The 22,084-nt window shown below is 36.1% G+C and overlaps 1 protein-coding gene across 1 annotated transcript; it reads left to right on the plus strand.

Moving 5' to 3' along the window:
- The first annotated feature begins 14,767 nt into the window (after window positions 1–14,767).
- Window positions 14,768–15,693, plus strand: LOC111887473 (uncharacterized). Its single transcript, XM_023883648.3, has one exon. The coding sequence runs from the start codon at window positions 14,869–14,871 to the stop codon at window positions 15,541–15,543; it is 675 nt and encodes a 224-aa protein (XP_023739416.1). The 5' UTR covers window positions 14,768–14,868; the 3' UTR covers window positions 15,544–15,693.
- The last annotated feature ends 6,391 nt before the right edge of the window (window positions 15,694–22,084 follow it).

A 22,084-nucleotide genomic window follows, 5' to 3' on the forward strand; every position in this document is an offset into this window, starting at 1 on the left:
AAGACTCACCTCGCGTATCTCGATAACCCGCAAATCCCGGAAATCACTCGCGCTCGATCCCCCGAGCTATAATCCTCCTATAACATAATATATCTCTAATTAACACTTTCACAACTAAGGTTGACTAACCCTATCAAGTCAACACTGGTCAACTCTGGTCAACGGTCAACTTTAACCGGACTCGGCGAGTGCACTAGAGCGACTTGTCGAGCCTATATGTGTTCACTGACTCCCTCGGATCCTCTCTTGACACGTCGAGCACTTCCTTAACTCGACGAGTTCCACCTGGCATGAATCGCGGGGCCACCACGACTCAACTCGTCGAGTCTCAAGAACAACTCGCCGAGTTCCGGCTTGACTCGGCCCCCTATTGACTCTCCCTGACTCACTGGGTCATCCCCCAACCCGGCGAGTGTGCTCGCTAAACAATTTACGTGAAACCCTAACCCTGCTCGCCGAGTCTCAAGAACAACTCGGCGACTTCATGCCATGCACAAACTCTATTGACCTTCTGAGGTCAGATCTGCTTTCCCAAACCATAGATCTGGCCTTCCCAAGCATGAATGCAACGTAAAGTTCGAAACTTGATGCTTGTATAACCCCCACAAGGCATCAAAAGGAGATTTGGTACCAAAAATGACAACCTAGGTCCAATAACTCCATAATAACCCAAAAAGCTCCAAGGGTTAAGGTCTATGGACCTCTTTGAGTTCAGATCCAAGGCACAAACTCGAAGAGGGACCATTTGCTTCACATAATCACTTTCCAAAGGGGTTAGAAAACTCTAACTCTAAAGATCAACCCTAAAACTGAAGGAGGTTCGAACTATTACCTCAAAATGAAGCCTCTGGACTCTGGATCTGCTGGAATCTCACCTCTTCCTTGCTCTTGCCACCTTCTTCTTGCTAAACAAGGAATGCAAAGGCCCAAAAGTGACTTCCTCTCTCCCAAAAAGAATTAGCTCTCTTATGGTTCTCTCAAGGGACTGGTAGCCGCAATGGGAGGCTATAAGTGCCCTTAAATAGGCTCCAAACCCGGGGAATTAGGGTTTCATTAAACAGCGTGGACTCGCCGAGTCCACTTTTGGACTCATCGAGTCCAGACGCGAACCCGTGCCCACAGCCGCGATCATACTCGTCGAGTTTGGGCTCCAACTCGCCGAGTCTCCTCACAAATCACCAAAAATACAAGAATGAATAATACCTGGGAATCCGGGCTGTTACAAATCCATTCACACTTGTCCACACAAATTAAGGCAGCTCAGCTTGACGCTTTGAAGCCTGAAAATGTGGCGGGTGAATCCCTAAGAGGGATGGATAAGAACTTAGAGGTTAAGGGTGGCGGAGCTTATTATTTCATGGACCGGATCTGGACCCCGAAACTAGGTGGTTTCAGAGACCTAGTCATGAACAAGGCGCACAACACTCGTTATTCCATGCACCCGAGATCAGATAAGATGTATCTGAACCTCAAAAAGTTATACTGGTGGCCTAACATGAAAGCAGAAATTGCTACCTTCGTGAGTAAATGCCTTACTTGCGCAAAGGTCAAGGTCGAATATCAGAAACCCTCCGGTCTTCTACAACAGCCTGAGATACCCGAATGGAAGTGGGAGCGGATAACTATGGATTTCATAACCAAGTTGCCTAAGACGACGAGTGGACTTGATTCCATATGGGTCATCGTCGATAGACTGACCAAGTCTGCACACTTCCTGCCGATCAAAGAAACAGACAAGATGGAGAAACTTACAAGAATTTACATTAGGGAGATCGTAAGACTGCACGGTGTTCCCTTATCCATTATCTCGGACAGAGATAGTAGATTCGCTTCGAGGTTCTGGCAGTCATTACAAAGTTCCCTAGGAACTAGGTTGGACATAAGTACGGCCTACCATCCACAGACCGACGGGCAAAGTGAGAGAACTATCCAAACCTTGGAAGATATGTTGCGAGCTTGTGTGATAGACTTCGGGAAAGCATAGGATACTCATTTACCCCTTGTCGAATTTTCCTACAAACATAGTTATCACACGAGCATAAAGGCAGCTCCGTTCGAGGCCCTCAATGGCCGCAAGTGCAGATCCCCTATGTGCTGGGCTGAGGTAGGTGATACCCAATTAGCTAAGGGACGAATTCCCGAAAGCACTCTCACAGGTCCTGTGACAACCCCAAATCTAATTCTGTCACAAATCCCATTTTCACTAACGGAACGTGTCACTATACGTTATTTTATGTAATATTTGGAATCATCACTATCCGAATATCTAAATTTATGCATGGCTTAATATTATCATAAGGAATATAACTCGTTTGTGTTAACCCCGTTTAACCTAATAGAGTTGTTTTACCTTTTCAACCACTTCACCCAGGTAAAAAGTTTTAACCCAGTTAACTTTAAACATCGGGTAGCCGTGTATCGGGTGCGATTCCCAAGACATATGCAATAGGTGTGCACAACATTTGAACACTCATTTACTACACACCCACTCTCTCTCTCTCTCTCTCTCTACTTTCTCTCTCTAGACTCGAAATCGGCCCCGATTCCGCTAATTTCCGACCTCCAAACGTAAGTACTCATGCTCTATCTTAATCTAGTCATGCTTCATTGAATTTAGGGGCCAAAGTCATAAGAATCAAGGACCATAGAGGAGTTTACGGCCTAAGAAGCTCCTTAGGCCGTAAACCCCTAAATTCAAGCCAAAGACCAAGTTTTTCCTTCTTGTGAGTTAGTATACTAATTAAGGCTTATAACTAGAAGAGTTTGGACATTAAAATACTAGAAATTGATGCTTAAAAAGGAGTTTACGGCCCAAGCATGTGCTTAGGCCGTAAACACCTCAAACACCTCATAAATCTATGTTTAAAATCCCAAAAGATCAATTAGGGTGTTTGGCAATTTAGACATGACAACAAGGAAGGCTTAAGTGCATTAAACATCATCATTTGAACACAAAAAGAGGAGTTTACGGCCAAGGCTAAGCTTGGGCCGTAAACACCCAATTTTTTGTGTCAAACAAGTCCCTAAACTACCCTAATGCATGAAAGGAATTTATCTAAGGCCTATGGAAGTGTGTTGTACAATTAAACTTCACATTTGGGAACAAAATGAAGAGTTTACGGCCAAGGATGTTCTTGGGCCGTAAACTCCCCAAAAATGTATGCCAAATTGTTCCAAACTCACTATAGGGCCTTCTAGGATTTTTCTAAGCCATTTGGGACCATGTTGTACAAGTAAAACCTACATCTTGAAGGGTCTATAGGAGTTTACGGCCCAAGAACAAGTCTTGGCCGTAAACTCCCCAAAAATGTCACAATTTATGATGTTAATCCTTCCCTTTTGGTCCAAAACACACACCACTAAATTAAGGAAGTGAGATAAGGCCCTAAACACACATTTTGGAGTGTCACAAGAGTTTACGGCCAAGCCTAGGGGGCTTACGGCCGTAAACTCCCAATGGGTGGCTTTTAGGCCATAAACTCTAAGAGAGTGAACTCAAGGACCCTTCCGTAAATCATCCATGGCCTTGTACCACTCCCGGGAACCCTTTCTAGGCCTTAAAACCCCGAAAACGACACTAGAATGTCCAAATCCTATAATGAAAAGCATAAGATGATTAACTTCTTATAAAATACATATTTCATATGACATTAGGGTCCTAAAGGTGCTCAAGTGGTTATTTGGTACCAAACGCTCAATCAACACTATTACCCGATTTACCCGATTCACCCGATTTCCGTGATTTCAGGTGAGTTCATACCCCTTTAATGAACCTTTCAAGTATTTTACATGTTTTAGGGGGGAGATACAAGTTGCTTATAAATGTTTATGTAAAGTTTTACAGAACAATTTCCGAGTTACAAGGATTAATCACATGTGATTCACTACTCTTAGTTCAAATCACATGTGATTTGTACCTATGCCTTAAAAACGGGTTTTACCCTTTTCAAACTATTTTTAAACAGTGAATCAGAATTTAAATGTTCTTTTGGAAAAATACTTTTATTTAATCAATTTGCTTATAAAATGTAACCACTCTGATATATTTATATAAATAAGTCTTGGAGGACTTAGGACCGATATCTCACCTTATTTCCTGTTCTTGTTTGATTGTGGGCTTAGGGTAGTAGTTATCCGTCCGACTGTCGTTGATTTCTTACTTATATAAAATCTGTATATCAGTATGGGATACGAATATTACTGCTTTCACTTAATGCTAAAGACACTAACGTGCTAAGAAACATCCCCACTAAGATAACCATAATAGGTATGGTTAGGGTCGCTACCGCTACTACTCACTAAAGTTTTTACTATCTACACTATAATACTCACTATTACTAGACGATACACTAGTAAGAGAATACACTATGATCAATACTAAAAGATTTCTACACTATAACCATAGAGAAAACACTAAACAAACAATAATACACTAACTCGCTACGATATACTCTATTCGCTATTCACTACGCCCGGAGTTTTCCAGCAGGGAGACGACTCTACATGTATAGATCTATACGGGGCAGACGCTATTACATCCCGACTGTTAACTCAGTCCGCGCCGTACAGGCCCAGGGATGCCACTACTTCACTACACTATGCATGACCAGGAAGGTCATGGGATCCTCTATTATCCTCACTATTGGTAATATACAAGGAATACCCTACAACTACTCTAAAATACTACACTAAATGTTAAACTACATCCCGAAGTAAGTAAGTATCTATCACTAAAGGAAGCTCGTACCTCTATCATTGATCACGGGCTTAACTTATTCTATCGCGTTTGTTATTTGGAGATTTGCCAATGTATTTTTACAATATACTGTTTTCAAAGAAATAAAGAATGCATACTTTTCACAGATTGTCACTTACAATGTATTTCCTGGAAAATATGGGATTTTCTAAGTTTCTACTACTTATGAACGTAAATGATACATTTTTAACACTAATGCTTTGTATACAAAAACTCACACTAAACTCTTATGAACTCACCAGCTTTATGCTGATAATCGTTTTCAAAATAACTTGTATCTTCAGGTCAAAGATAGACAGGTACAGACGCGGCATTTTTGGAGAAGGTGGAGCACGCAAGACCCATCTCTTATTTTTGAATTACTTTTGAGTGATTGTTAAACATTACTAAACACGCTTGTAATTAAATTCACTATGTAATGCTATGGTTGTATGTTTCTTGTTTCTACTATTATGCAATTGTGATGATACTGTTCACTACGTCATCCACCCCGAAACGTATTCCGCCGTTATCGGTTTTGGGGTGTGACAGGTCCGGAAATCATATGAGAAACGTCGGAGAAGATCGTTCAGATCCGTGAACGATTGAAAGCCTCCAGAGACCGATAGAAAAGCTACGCTGATAAACGTAGGAAACCGTTGGAATTCCAGGTGGGCGACCGCGTTCTATTGAAGGTCTCACCCTGGAAGGGCTTGATACGCTTCGGAAAGCGTGGAAAGCTACATCCAAGGTACATTGGGCCTTTCGAGATTCTCGCAAGAATCGGCCCGGTAGCTTACAAACTTAACTTACCGCGCGAACTCAGTAACGTACATTCTACTGTGACATCCCCAATTTCTCGGCCAGAAAAAACTGATTTGTTTATGCTTGTTTTTAAAATCAGAGTAATCTTTTAAAGAAAACAGTTGCGGAATTTGTTCCCAAAATATGATAAAGATTTATCAAAGCGTTTCTTTAAAGAAATGTATTTTCATTATATAACAAAATCTCGGGATGTCATGTTCCGATATAGACACATAAGCATAAACAGAACTTACATTATTTACACTAAAGATTTTACATCTCCTTTTAATCTCTCTGTGAAATATATCTTTATATCGATACATGTGATACAAAGGAAATTGAGTGGGTCAGGCCTGGGAGCCTGGTGAGCATATAGGGTTTTCATCCCACAATGTTATATCATATAAATATATATAGAACATCCAAAATTATATAATTTCACCATATAAAAGCAACTCTTATCCCACCCCATCGATCCTCACAACGCCACGATCTAAACTCTTGTATCTAAACTTTTCCTCTTTATCTGATCCCTACTCACGGATCTAAACTAATCTCTCCACCCGATCCATACTCTCGGACCTAAAACTAACCTCTTGGTCTAATCCATACTCCCGGATATAAACTAATCTCTTGGTCTGATCCATACTCCCGGATCTAAAACTGTGCCCAATCCATACTCCCGGACTAGGGACAATTAACAATGTCTTAATCCATACTCCCGGATTAATAACAAGTTTACCTATTGGTCTGATCCATACTCCCGGATCTAAAACTGTGCCCAATCCATACTCCCGTACTAGGGACAATTTACTATACCTAAATCCTGTTCTGATCCATACCCCCGGATCTAAACTGTGCCCAATCCATACTCCCGGACTAGGGACAATTTACTATGTCTTAATCCATACTCCCGGATTAATAACAAGTTTATCTCTTTTCCTATTCCATATTCTCGGACCTAAATCCAATCTCTTGATCTAATTTATACTCACGGATCTAAAACTAACCTTTTGATCTGATCCATACTCACGGATCTCATCTACCCATGTCCTACCCAACATATGTTAGATTAGTGTCTAAGTCCATAACTATTTTGGTATGTACTTGACCCGATGGTGCATGGTCCTTTTGGGTTGCCTTCACCAAAGCAACTTGATAGGATGAATTATGGAGAGAAAGGATTAAATATGATTTATTAATATATTATGGGAATAATATATTAAAGGAGAAATCATATTGTTTAATTAATATTAGTCAATAATTAATTGGTAATTAGTTTTGTGACTAAAAGAGATTAATTAAACTTAAGGGACTGGAATTGTAGTTTTAAGATAATTGCAATTTGGGCCATGGATTGCCTTATATTAAGGAGTGGACGAATTCTATGGGGAAACCCAAGAAGAAATCGTCCAAGGCCTTAAGGAAAGGGGTCCATGGGTTGCTTAGGGCTTAAGCATCCAAATTAGGGTTTCCTTGTTAGATAACCCTAATAGCCTCACTATATATAGAACCCTTAAGGCTCAAAAACGTAGGGAACCTCTCTTCTAGGTTTAGAACACGTTTTGGGCAGCCTCCATCCTCTCTCCTCTTCATCCTCTTGCTTATGGTGTTTGTGAACCATTAGAGGAGTGACATTTGCGACTCTAAGCTTTCTAAAGTCATTACAAGGAGATTTGGGATTGTTATTGCTACATAACAATCAAGGTAATATCTTAGACCTATTCTTATGTTAATATGATTACTTGTATGCTAGAATTAGGGTTTATAGTCTTGGATAACTTGCATGTACAATAGAGAAACCTAGATCCAAGCATTAGGGTTTGTATGAGCACATAGGATGTTCTTATGTTCAAAACCCATCAACATATTCGTAGATACAAAATATACATACAGTTTAACTCATTAAAATCTATATAGTTCATCCATTCCATACTCATCTCAAATAAACAAACAATATATAAACACATAGCATGTATTTCATAACAAATACTTAATATTTATGTGTTAGAAGAAAGTGACCACACACTCACCCAAAACATATACTTAATACATTCAAACAATACTTGTATTATAATCGTGTTTATGAAAGGGACTATACACTCACACATATAAAAAACTTTATATTAAACACATAGCACGTATTTTATTAAATACTTCATATATATATATATATATATATATATATATATATATATATATATATATATATATATATATATATATATATATATATATGTGTGTGTGTGTAAGATGAAAGTGACTATACACTCACTTGATCAGAAGATGATCGGACAGCTCTAAGGCTCTTCAAGTAGATATTCTTCGGTGAAACCGAGATCACTTCACACACCGGGTTTCTCGCGGGCAGAGCTTCGGCTCGGAAACTCTTTTCATCTCCGGATCTTTGGGTTTCAGAACTTGCTTTGGGTCTCGGGGTTGATACCGGGGCTTCGGGGGGTTAAAATAGGGCTTAGAGGGTGTATCGGGAGTGGGAGAGAAGGGATGGAGCAACCATAGTCGGCTGGCCCTTCAAATCTATTTATATGGCAAATTTGGCCCTTGCCACGTCGTGGCACCCTTTTTCCACGTCGTGGGCTTGGTCGTCACTGCATACGTCATTGCAAGTTGCATCTGGGGGACTCCCGGAGGTTTCAGGAGATTTGCCACGTCGTGGCACTGCTTGCCACGTCATGGTCTCTGACAGTTTTGGGGTTTCGGGCCCCGAACTTCAGAAATTCATAACTTTCGCATACGAACTCCGTTTTCGACGTTCTTTATATCGACGCGAAGGTGAGATTATGATCTACAACTCTTGTTTAGACTCTATTGGCTAATTTTGACTTTATTTTTAATATATTATAATTATATTAGTTATATATTATTTTTAGTAGGTCGGGACAGGAAAAGTCTGTTATAAACTCATAACTCCTTCATCTGAACTTCGTTTTCGTTTGTCTTTTTATCGTTGGACTACTATCGATGAGATCTTCAATTCTCATTTAGATTGTTTTGGATAAATATCGCTCTAACGTAAATTCACTATTTACGTCACGTTGTGTCGTGCCGGTTCTGTCGCAAAACTTCGACAGGTCATAACTTCTTCGTTATAACTCGGATTTCGACGTTCTCTATATATTTAGAAACCTCATAACATATACTATAACTTAGTTAAGATTAATCCTTCTAAATAATCTTCCATCAAAAAGTCATTTTGATGCTTATCGTCTCTAAATTGACTAGCCCTGATCTATGGGCGTTACATCTACCTTCCACGTATCGAACTTGAAAAAGTGTTTGTCTGATGAGACTCTTGTAATCCCACTCGACGAGATCGAGATCAAAGAGAGCCTCAACTTCGTGGAAGAACCAGTAGAGATCATGGACCGAGAATTCAAGCAGACGAAGCAAAGTCGTATCCGTATTGTGAAGGTTCGCCGGAACGCCAAGCGAGGACCGGAATTCACTTGGGAGCGTGAGGATTAGATGAAATTGAAATATCCTCACCTATTTGCTTAGTTATTTGTAACTACTTTATTTGCTTAGACTTTAATTTCAGGACGAAATTCCCTTTTACAGGGGGATGATGTGACAACCCGAAATTTCCATTCGGTCAAACCCTAAAAGTCAACCACTTCGTATCATAAGTTAATGTAATTATTTCTTATTTTTAATAAATATAAAGTTCGTTTGATTATTTTAATATTATTTTTAAACGATCGGGTGAATGAAAGTACCGTCTCGGGTTTTGATTTTTAGAAACCGCAAACACCTCGCGTCTTAGAAGTTCCTGGCCAAACTATTTTGTTTGGGTCGAAAAATCATCCCAAAAATCCGTAAACTCATGCTTATCCATGAGTTTACTCCCTAAGTCTAGTGTTTATGAGTTTACTCCCCATTATTCCAAAAGAGTAAACTCCAAAAGAGTAAACTCCAAAAAGGCTTTCAAGTATCATCCTAAATTTGGTTCCAAATCTTCCAAGTTGTAAGTGTTCTAACCATTTCAAGTTAGTAAAACACTTAATCTAGTGTTTGTACATCTAATCATCCACTCATTTATGTATTTTGTCTAGATTTCCAAAACACCAAGAACACACACTAAGTGTTCTTGGATTTTTAGCTCAAATCAAGCCTCCTAATAGTAAGTGCTTCCATCCTTGAGTGTTATCAAGCTAGTATTACATTTAAACATCAAGAAAATATGCCAAGAACACATGATTAAAGGTGTTCACGGTCCAAGAATGTTCTTGGACCGTAAACACCAAGAAAGGCACAAATGGTGCCTAAGTCCCTAATCTAAGTCCTAGTTTGATATATAAGCCATCCTTGACATGTTTAAACCTTCCCTTATTGTGTTTAAGCCTTGAAAAAACATCAAAGGCCAACATTAATAGGTGTTTACGGTTTGGGGATCTCCCAAAACCGTAAACACCCTAAAGTGTGTATAAGTTGGTCATTTTCCTTCCTTAGGCTTAGAAACTAGCTTATACACTTACCTAATTGTGTTAAGGACTTGAAAACATTGCAATACCCTTCTCCATGAGGGTTTACGGTAGTAAACCCAAAGGGAAAAGTCCATGAGGCCGTAAACTCCTCCAAGGAGTGTTTTTGAGGCCTTAGTCCCTTCCAAAGGCCAAATCACTTGGTAGAAATGCTTCGATAGGCTTGTTAAACCACAAAACAACACATCGTCATTAAGACTAGAGTTTATGACCGTAAACTCTAGATGTTACTGCCCTAAACTCCATGGGTCATGGACATCAAAACCGTAAACTCCAAGGGAGTTTACCCTTGGACTCCAAACACACTAGCTTTGCCCTACCAACACTCGGATGCAATCCTTGTGATCTTTAACACTTGAAACAAAGTATTTTCATTTTCTAGGGTGTCCCAACTTAATTTATTAGTTATAAATTGGCTAATTAGTTATATATATGTTCATTATATGATAACTAGGCTTTGTGTGTGTACAAGTCTTCATTTGTCACCTAGCACCGTACCCGACACTTCAATCCAATCCACTCACCACAAGTGAGTTCATACCCCTTAATCAATGGTTTAAATGTTTTTAAATGCTTATATGGGGGGATACAAGTCAAATACTTATAGTTATTACATCAATCACATGTGATTAATAACTACAAAACCAGTGATTTCCTTATTGTTCAAATTGTTTATCAAACTGTTTTGCTTCAAACTGTGTTACAAAGTTCTTATACTTATCAAATAAATTTTCTTAAACTCTGTTTTACTTATGATCAATTGCATGTCTATGTATGTATAGTTATATAAGAAATGTTTAAAGGACTTAGGAAGGCTATCCACCCTATTTCCTTTTCGCGTTTGAGATGTGGTCTGGTGGGATATCGGGTAACCATACGAAGGCTGTTTAAATATTAATTATATATCATGTGTACATATATAGTCATAAAGGTCCTTCCAGTTCATTCGATACCCTTGGGTAGCAAGGGTATGCTTCCATGTTCATACGTACCAGTTACATCACTAGTAAGTTACCATAGGGGTAGCACAAGAAGACACTATTACTATTACTAGAACAATGAAACATACAATGAGTCAGTTCATTCATGAGTCAGTACGAGTAATACATACAGTACATTACAGCTTGTACGCACAGTACATTACTATACATGCTAGATAGAGAGAACATACATTACAGCTAGCACACGCAGAACATTTCAGTACATACAGGCTAGACAGAGAAAGATTACACTTTCAGTTAGCACATTCATTACATATACATTAATGCAGTTATGTGAACCGTTGAGCAGGTCATGGCACTTCCTGCCATGACTGCTCTTGTATCCCGAATCTCCTTAATTGGGGAGCGTATGAGTTTGCGTATAGATCTATACTGGATTGACTATCCTACACCTTGTTGCTCGCTACAGTGGGACTTGCAAGTCTACGGATGCCAAATGTCATTTCTTACGGTGTCTTACATCGTCGTTTTACTAGAGTCGGTAGCAGGATACAGGTCGATCACATGTTATTTGGAACACCTTTTGTTTTAAGGTAGTTAGTACTACGGTAGTCACTTATTACAAATACTACGGTACGATAATATTTTCCCAGTTGCATTCACTTCGTGAATATTCACACGATGCACCATAATGTAGAAACTATATTTTGGTTAATGATAGTCAGACTTGGGAAAACACACACTCAATCAAGAGACATACACGCATACACTAGATGCCTTGGTAGAAGGCTACAGTTAGTAGGAAATATAGGGTTTTCTAGGAGAGTTCAAACATTATACAAAACATCTTATAGAAACATTTTACAAACATTTTCATACAAAGACAAACATTAATATACGTATGATCTCACCAGCATTAAGCTGATACTCGCTTTCAAAATAACTTGTATTCTCAGGTCACCACTAGACAGGTACAGGTGTCAGGCTTTTGAGAAGATGGAGTTCGTTCAAGACTCATCATTTATTTTGATATGTATATTTTGGTGTCTATAACTTTGTCAGAACACACATGTATGAAATTATACTTTTAATGCAATGGATGATGTTGATGCTTGTTTGCTTTTATTCATTGTTTGTGATACTGTACATGACGTCCTCCGCCCCAGAATGTTTCCGTCATTCATGGTTTTGGGGTGTGACGCAAATTAATAATTTCATTTCCAGGAACACTTTGTAAAACCTTCCAGTGGATTTGTTTCTGTTGCCATATATGGAGATCAAGAGAAGCCAATTCTAATTACATATCATGATCTAGCTTTAAATCGTAAGTGATTCTATTTTTCATTCGTTCATCAACAAAATTTGTTGAAAATAAATGAAATCTTGCTTATTTGTTTGCATGTTTGAACAAATATGTCATTTTCCCAAGGTCTTTTCTTATGCCCCGAAGCATTTTCTATAATGATTCATAATTTCTGCATTTACCATATTAGCCCTCCCGACCATGAGGTCAGCAATCAAAACTTCATTTTTATTTTTTATTTTTCTTTTTTAAATATATAAACAATTTAATAGTAAAACAATTTGTATTCCTATCTTATTTTATACATCTTTAAGAGCTATTGTAGTTGGGAGATGTAGCAATGTCATACAATGATCCATTATTATCTTTTGATGACTTAGCTGATAATGCTGCTGAGGTTCTTGAATATTTTGGATACTTTTATATTTTTTATTTTTTCAACTAATAATTTGGATATAAAGAATCTTTACAAACATTCTAATATTTATATTATTTTTTGGACATAAATAATTATATAGTGCACTAATAATCACCATCTGCTTCTTTAGTATTCTATTTTTGAATTTGTGTTTTGGAATTCAGCAAATCTTATATAGTTATAGAAAAAAATCACATGTAGTTCACATATGGATCACATGTGATTTACATATAAATCATAAGTGAATCACATATGAATTACATATGATTCACATGTAAGTAACATGTAATTCACATGCAAATCACAAGTTATTCACATGTGAATCACAAGTGATTCACATATAAATCTCACATGAATCACATATAAATCACAACTGATTCACATATAAATCACAAGTGATTTACATGTAAATCACATGTGATTCACATATAAAATCACATGTAATTCACATGTAAATCACAAGTGAATCCCATATGACTTACATATGAATCACAAGTGATTCACATATGAATTACGTGTGATTCACATGTATATCACAAGTGACTCACATAACAATTACATGTGATTCACATGTAAATAACATGTAACTCACATATGAATTACATGTGATTCACATATAATTCACATATGAATCACATGTAAATCTTATATGATATATGCATGTGCATTTTTGTCACTGTTCTTGCATTAATCAATAATTTTTTTTTTAATTGTTTTTTGTAGATTTTGAAGAATTTGTAGAAAATATTGAAGACGTGAAAAATGATAAATTGAAGAAATATGAAAATCTTGATATGACGAAATGATAACATTGTGAATTTTCGTAGCATTTTTTATTTTTTATATTTTATTTTGTATCGAATAAAATACTTGTATTATTATGTTTATAGATTGATTAATAAAAATGAGATTTTTTATGATTTACTTACGAATATTATAGTATATAAGAAATATGCATATATTCATTTGAAAAAAAAAATGAATATATGAACCTAAAATGTTGTTTTTTTTTTGTTAAAAAAATTAGAGTTTTTTTAAATATTCAACTTTTTTTTATAATAATTTACTGATTTTTAAAAAAATTTATATTTTTTAAAGAATGCAGCTTTATTAAAAAAAATTGCAGTTTTTTTTAAAAAAAAAAAGTTGCAGTTTTTTTTGAAAAAGTTGCACTTTTTTGAAAAAAATTACAGTTTTTTTGAAAAAATTAAAGTTTTTTTTTAAAAAAATTTGTAGTTTTTTAAAATACAGTTGTTTTTTTCAAAAAAAACTACAGCTTTTTTTATGAAAAAACTGCAGTTTAAAAAAAATCAAATTTTTTAAAAATTTATGCTTTCCAAAAAAGTTTAAAAATTTTGCAGTTTAAAAAAAACGAGAATTATTTTTTTTATTTTTTTGTAAAAAAATCCAAAATTTTGTTTTATAATGTTAATTTGAGAGTTTTTTAGTAATATTTCCAATAATACAAAAAATTAAGATTAGTATAATGACAATCATGTCCTTAATGATTTAATTTTGATCCAACGCTCCACCTTTAGTTTTTAGGGTCTCGGGAAACTAAGAGTTGTCAACCGATCTCATCCCCATATATATATATATATATATATATATATATATATATATATATATATATATATATATATATATATATATATATATATATATATATATATATATATATATATATATATATATATGTTAGTTTATATAAAATTAAGAGCTAAAAGTTATCTAAAAACTATTTTAGATAAGTTTTTGAATTATAATTTTTCTTAATATAATCTAAAACTTATACTGTTAAATGTTTTTTTCTTTAATTCTTTTTTCTTGAAACTTTAATCCTTTTTTCTTAAACATTAAAAGATCTTGAAAATTCGATGCCGAACATACATAGAATATTAGAATTTGATAGTTATTTTGATAAAGTGAAAGTTAAATCAGCCTTTTTTCTTTATTATCTTTATTTTATTTGAATAAAAAAAACAATTATCTTGTCCTCTACCTTAAACTTGCTTGTTAAATTCTTCTTTCTGGAATGTGACCCAAATTCCACGTCAACGGTCAAAGTCGATGCATGACTGGCCGACTGGACAATACAAATAAGCTTCCAGGTTCCATCATCCCGACCTCCACCCAGCACCACCTTAGTCTCACCTGGATCAACCATGTCTCTACGATATCAAAAATTCGTGTCGGAGAAACCCCAGATCCATCCTCTTTCCATCAGCGTAGATGAAGCTTTATCGACGGAATTGGAGAAACAACAACAGGGTTTCTTGAAATGCACCGTTTGCTGCGGTATCATTGCCGCCGTGATACTCATCATCGCGGTGGTGATGATAGTCCTCGGTTTCACAGTTCTCCACATCAAAAACCCAAAACTCAGAATGAATTCAGTGGCGATCATCGGACTTGACCAGGTCAACTCAACAGATTTACTCAACCGGAACGCTAATCTGACTGTGGTGGCTGACGTCTCCATGAAGAACACTAACGTGGAGAAATTCAAGTTTGAAACTTTTAATTCAAGTCTTGTGTATCGTGAGACGGTGGTGGGAGTGGAGGATGTTCCCGGAGGGGTGGTTGACGCTAGGAAGACGATGAGACTGAAGCTGGTGTATGAGATGATGATGGCGAAGATGGCCGGAGATCCACAGTTCGGAAGTGATATCACGGCGGGTAAGCTGATGGTGCGAAGTTATACAAGGGTTAATGGTAGAGTTAATATATTAAACATTATTAAGAGAAAAGTGACGGTTACTATGAACTGTTCCATCGCCATTAATGTAACGACCTGGGGTATCGCCGATCAAGATTGCAAGAGCCATGTCGATATATAGGATTTTTTTTTCTTACATATCTATTTTTCATATTCATTTATGATTTCTTTTTGAGTATTTGTTTTTATAGTAGAAATATAAAATTGTAAAGGTATATAGATCCGTTTAGGAGAAAAGGAGAATTTGAATATATATTTGGGCTTGTTGGTATGATCCACGGGTGAAGTTGCCAATTCACTGTTTTTCACCCTCAACAGTAAAAACCCTAATGTTCGAAGACAATAGTGATCGCTTCATTAACCCTTAAAATAACGATCACGATCGGTGCTTTGTCAATCTAAAACTGAGGTATGTTTTCGCACGTTCTATTATATATGATCGATTATCACCTTTAAAGGTTAATTAATTTTGTTTTCGTTTTCATCAGTTTCATTGTATGGTCTACAAAAGGTCCGAGATAAAAGATATGGTGTCTCGAAACAAGGTAACGTTTTTGTGTATTCAAGAATCTAGAATGTTGGTGATCAGAGATCGTCTTATTTGTAGTGTGTGGGGTAACCGTCCTTGTAATTATGTCATCTCTGATCAGATTGGTAGCTCTGGTGGTCTCGTGTTCATTTGCGACCCAAGATTATTGGATATGGATTTTGTCAACACTCAGAGAAACCACATTGTTGTGGCTGGCATTTGGAAGCCTCGTGATGTCAAATGTGGTGTGATAACTGTTTATGCCCTCAACATCACCAAAACAAGGTTGATTTGTGGAAGGAGATAACTAATGTAATTGAGAATGATAGTGAAAGATCTTGGCTTTGTTGTGTAGACTTCAACGAGGTTCGAACCACTGATGAGAGACTAGGGTCTGTTTTCAACCATAGAGGTGCTATGTTGTTCAATAATTTCATACACTCGGTGGGTCTATTGGGTATGAACATTGGCGGTAGAAGATTTACGTGAATGACCAAGGATGGGTCCAAACTAAATAAATTGGGTTCCTAATCTCCAACAACTTTGATGCGAAGGGCATGCACAATGCATTAAATAATTTAGATTTTAATGGATTGACACATCGTCATTTTACTTACTATAAAGTATAAACCTCTACATTAATTTTCCTACCATAACGACACATCGTCATTATGGTAGTGTTTGACTCTACTCAGAGCCTTTGTAAAAGGATCTGCAACATTATCTTTTTATGATACTCTCTTCACCAGAAGGTGTCATTTTTCTACCTGATGTTGAATATAATGGTACTTTATGTCGATATGCTTGGATCTACCATGATCTTTTAGTTATTTTGTCAAAATAACCGCACCTTCATTATCACAAAAGAGTTACATGGGTTCTTGATTAGTTGGAATGACTCTAATGAAGTTCTTCAGCCAAGACCCTTCCTTCAATGCTTCACTCACTGTAATGTACTTTGACTCACATGTGGAATCAGCCACTGTGTCTTGCTTGGAACTCTTCCAAGTAGCCGTTGTGTCTCGCTTGGAACACTTTAGTATTTCATACAAATATGTACTCTGGAAAAGACCAATAAGATGATTTTTTCTATTCCGATGAATCCTTATTCCCTGAATTTAGGCCACTCCCCCTATACCCTTCATAACGAAATGCTTTTTAAGCCAACACTTAACTTCTTGCAAAGTTGGAATGTTGTTTCCTATGTATTAAGGTTCGATTACACCTCTCAGCCACTCCATTGAGTTGTGGTGTGTTGGGAGGAGTCAACTATAAAAAAATTCCACATTCCTTAAGATAGTTGTGGAACTCAATACTTAGATACTCACCACCTCTGTGAGATATGAGCATCTTTATCATCCTGCCCAATTGATTCTCGACTTCATGCTTAAACTCTTTGAATTTTTCAAAGGTTTCTGATTTATTTTTGATCAAGTAGTTATAACCATATCTACTATAATCATCCATAAACATCATATAATATCGATTAACATTTTTTGTGGTGGATCTGAATGGGCCACACACATCCATATGAATTAGGTCCAAAAATCATTCATCTCTTTCACATGTTCCAGTGAAAGGTAATTTTGTCATCTTGCCCAAGAGACAAGATTCACATTCATCATCAATCCTAATATCAAATGACTCTAACACTCCATTGTTTTAGAGTTGGGCGATATGTTTCGTATTTATGTGCCCAAGATGACAATGCCACAAACATGCCCTGTCCACTCTATTTGACGAATCAATATGAAACATACTATTGCCTAGGTTATCCACACAAGTCATAATTTCGTACTCTCAAGGTGTTAATGTTTTTTCCAAGATTGGGAGACTCTATAGAAAGTTGAGATTAGTAAAGGTTGAGTTGAACATATGGAAGTCCGAGAAAAGAGAAAAGAACCAAGATGATTGTGACATCCCCATTTTCACGGCCAGAAAAGACCGATTTGTTTATGCTTTGTTTTATAAATCAGAGTGATCGTTTAAAGAAAACGGTTGCGGAATTTGTTCCCAAAATAAAATATGATAACCATTTATCAAAACGTTTTTCAAAGAGAATGTATTTTCATTAAACAATAAAACCTCGGGATGTCATGTTCCGATACAGACCAAAAGCATAAACAATAATAAATAGACCTTACAACAGTTATTCATAACTACTGGCCTATAATCCAAAATCTCTCGTCAAGTCCACCAACTTATACTCTTGTGCCATTACCTGTAATGAAAAGAAAACTGAGTGGGTCAGGCTTGGGAGCCTGGTGAGCATATACGGTTTTCAACCCACAATAATTTAATTATTATATTCAACCATCAAACAATCAACTCAATTACCCATCCCTATTATCTTTCTTAGGATTTTACCCTAGGAATTCAACTACCCGTCATTCATTCATTCCTAAGGATTGATCTAAGGAATTAGCACAAACTTCCATTGCTACATAAGACGCATCTGCCAACATTATCCTTTAAGCGCCTCTGCCAGGATTACGTCATACACTATGAGGCGCGACTGCCAGGTTTATGACATTCTCTTTTAGGCGCATCTGCCGACATTATCTTATAAGCGCATCTGCCAAGATTATCCTATAGCGCATCTGCCAAGATTATCCTATAAGCGCATCTGCTATTATTATGACAATCTCTATTTGGCGCATCTGCCAAGATCACGACATTCACTACTTGGTGCATCTACCGATATTATTCTCAAGCGCATCTGCTAGCATTATGGCATGCTCTTTTAGGTTCATCTACCGATACTATACTTAAGTGCATCTACTAGTATTATGTCACTTTCTCTTTGGTGCATCTACCAATACTATGCTTGAGCGCATCTGCTAGCATTATGACATTCTCTAATTGGTGCATCTGCCAATATCATTCTTAATCATCTTTCATACATCATCATTTTATCACATACCAACTATCTCATCTACCCATGTTCTACCCAACATATTTGTAGATATGGAATACATATACAGTTTAACTCATTTAAAAACTATATAAAACATTCATTCCATACTCATCTCAAATAAACAACAATATATAAACACATAGCACGTATTTTATAACAAATACTTCATATTTATGTGTTGGAAGAAAGTAACCACACACTCTCCCAAACATATACTTGATACATTCAAAAAATACTTGTATTATACCCGTGTTTATGAAAGGGACTATACACCCACACATATAAACAACTTTATATCATACACATAGCATGTATTTTATAGAAAATACTTAATATTTATGTGTTAGAAGAAAGTAACTACACACTCACACATATAAACAACAATATACTTAATACACTCGAACCATACTTGTATTATTATCGTGTTTATGAAAGGTAGTATACACTCACTTGATCAGAAGATGATCGGACAACACTACGACTTGCAGAAGTAGTAATCCTCAGCAGATCTGGAAGATCTCCACAAAAATCGAACTTCTCGCGGACAGAGCTTCGGCTCGGGAACCGCACTTCTCGGGATCTTCGGGACCTCGGGACTTGCCTCGGGGCTCGAGTATGATACCGGGGCTTCGGGGTATTTCTGGCACGCAAACGATGCAAAACGGGAGAGAGAAGAGAGAAAATGAACAAAAGAATCGGCTGCCTTCGGATCCTATTTATAGGAGGCTGGAGCCTCGGAGTACGCGGGGCGTACTGCTTCCGAAATCGTCACTGCATGCGTCATCCGAGCCACTTGCTGCGAGTGTCGACACCTTCGGTGTACGCGGGGCGTACCTTGGATCAGATCGGTGACTCCTTTGGATAAAGCCTCCGAATTAAAGATTTAATTTAAATACAATTTATTTAATAAACTTCGGAAATTCATATCTTCTTCATACGAACTCCGTTTTCGACGTTCTTTATATCCACACGAAGGTGAGACTACGCTCTACAACTTTCGTTTAGACTCCGTCGGCTAATTTTGACTTTATTTTTATTATTTATTTTTAATAGGCCGCGACAGAAAAACTTCGTTATAAATTCATAACTTCTTCGTTTGACGTCCGTTCTCGCCTAACTTTTTATCGCTTCGATACCAACAACGAGACCTTCGATCCTCATTTAGATTGTTTCGACTAAAAACCGCTCGATGTCAAATCGAGTATTTCGGGCTGCACACCGCTAAGCCGAAACTTCGATAAATCATAACTTCCTCGTTATAACTCGGATTTCGGCGTTCTTTATATGCACGGAAACCTTGTGACATATACTACAACTTGGTTAAGATTAATCCTTCTAGATAATCTTCCATCAAAAAGTCATTTTTGACGCCTATCGTCTCTAAATTGACTAGCCCTGATGTACGGGCGTTACAATGATGTTGACTACCTCACAAAAAAGGTTGTAGCAACTGACACACGCATTGAAGCTGGGTTTATTGACAGTAAAACTTTAAAAGAGCTTGAAGAGAGTATTGTTAAAATTAAAGATATTGAAACTCTATGGATTCTTGACCTCAAATAGAAATCAATGTGTAAGTGGTTGATTGAGGGAGATGAGAATTCCACTTTTTTTCATGGTATTATTAATGATAACCTCAAGGGGTCTCATATAAGTGGGTTAAAAATAAATGGCATGTGGGTTACTAACCTGGACATAATAAAAAAACAAATTGTGTGAATTCTTCAAGCACAAGATCGAAGAACCGATTCATAACAGGTACCGGTCTCTTCTTGATTTGTGGGTTACTAACTGAGTCTTATCTCTTCTTGATTTGTTCTGTTGCTCGGGAGGTGCATGCTGTTATCAACAACTAGTTGAATCGGGTACCAGTCTCTAGCAGCTCCCTCCATTCACTTCTCAGGTCTGATGCTACTTCTGGTACCCCTATAAGGACGTTCAAGGCTGTTACGGGTGTGCTTTTTCTTTTGCTTGGATTATTTGAAGATATAGGAATGATAATATCTTCAATGGTAAGCTTAAGAAATGTAATATTTTGGCTAGCAAGGTGAATTTGATGGCTTTTGATTGGATAAAAGATAGATCTTGAAAAGGTATTTCCTCAAATTGGTCTGATTGGTGTAATTCTTCAGAACAGGAATGTCTTAAATTGTTGTTATTTTAGCTTCTTAATTGCTAGCTCCCTATTTTTATATACTACTTGTTGTTCGAAAAAATCAAAGACTATGGCTAGTTTTTCTCACACTTGTGTATGTCTATGAGTAAACTAGGCGAATGCTTGCGCGTTGCGCAAAAATACCTATATAGTTGAAATCTTTACAAATATATGTTTTCTTAAATATAACAATAACGTTGTTAAATTTGATATAATAATTCGTATACGAAATCGATATAATATATTGATTATTTTGAATTATATTATAATATATACATCTATTAAAACTACATAATGTCAATCGTTTGAATGACCTCTACCCCCGCGGGTTACCCATAAATGAAAATAAAAAATAATATATGGTTTAATGTTATTTGTTTTTGTTAATTAATTTTTTGATATTTATTTTTTTAACGTTTTAATTTCTATCATTGTAATTATTTAAAAAATCAAAAATTATTTTTGGTTTTTAAAGGTTACAATATAAGCGTTTATATAAAATTAGTTTTAACTATTGTTATTGTAAGTTATTTTAAGCTACTTATTTGAAAATTTAAAAGATTATAAAAATATATTTAGGATATATTTTAGTTAAATTGATATTACAATTTAGTTTTTCCATTTAATACTACAATTTATCACTTTTAATTATTCACAAAATATTATTTGGGGGTTTTTTAAGTGAAACTGAAATTTATATTTAAGTTGACCATATAATGTTATATTTAAATTAACAATTTAAGTATTTTATCCAAACTATTCAAAAGTTGTAGCTTTAAACTGATAATGGTTTACATATAACTACGTATTAAATCTAACAAATTAAGTATAATATGTTAAAAATTAAAGACATAACTATATAAGTGGAAGTAAATATATTATTTTAATATTAAAAATTATTTTATTTATGCTTACACTTTAGATTTGATATTTATTTAACTTTATTAACAAACTTATAATCATTATTAGAAACAATTTGTCACTTTTACTATCTACAAAATAATTTTTGTGTTGTTTAAGTTGAACTAAAATTTATATTTAAGTTAACCATGTAATGTTAT

The sequence above is a fragment of the Lactuca sativa genome, chromosome 6 (assembly GCF_002870075.4).
Source record: "Lactuca sativa cultivar Salinas chromosome 6, Lsat_Salinas_v11, whole genome shotgun sequence".
Taxonomy (NCBI): Eukaryota; Viridiplantae; Streptophyta; class Magnoliopsida; order Asterales; family Asteraceae; genus Lactuca; species Lactuca sativa.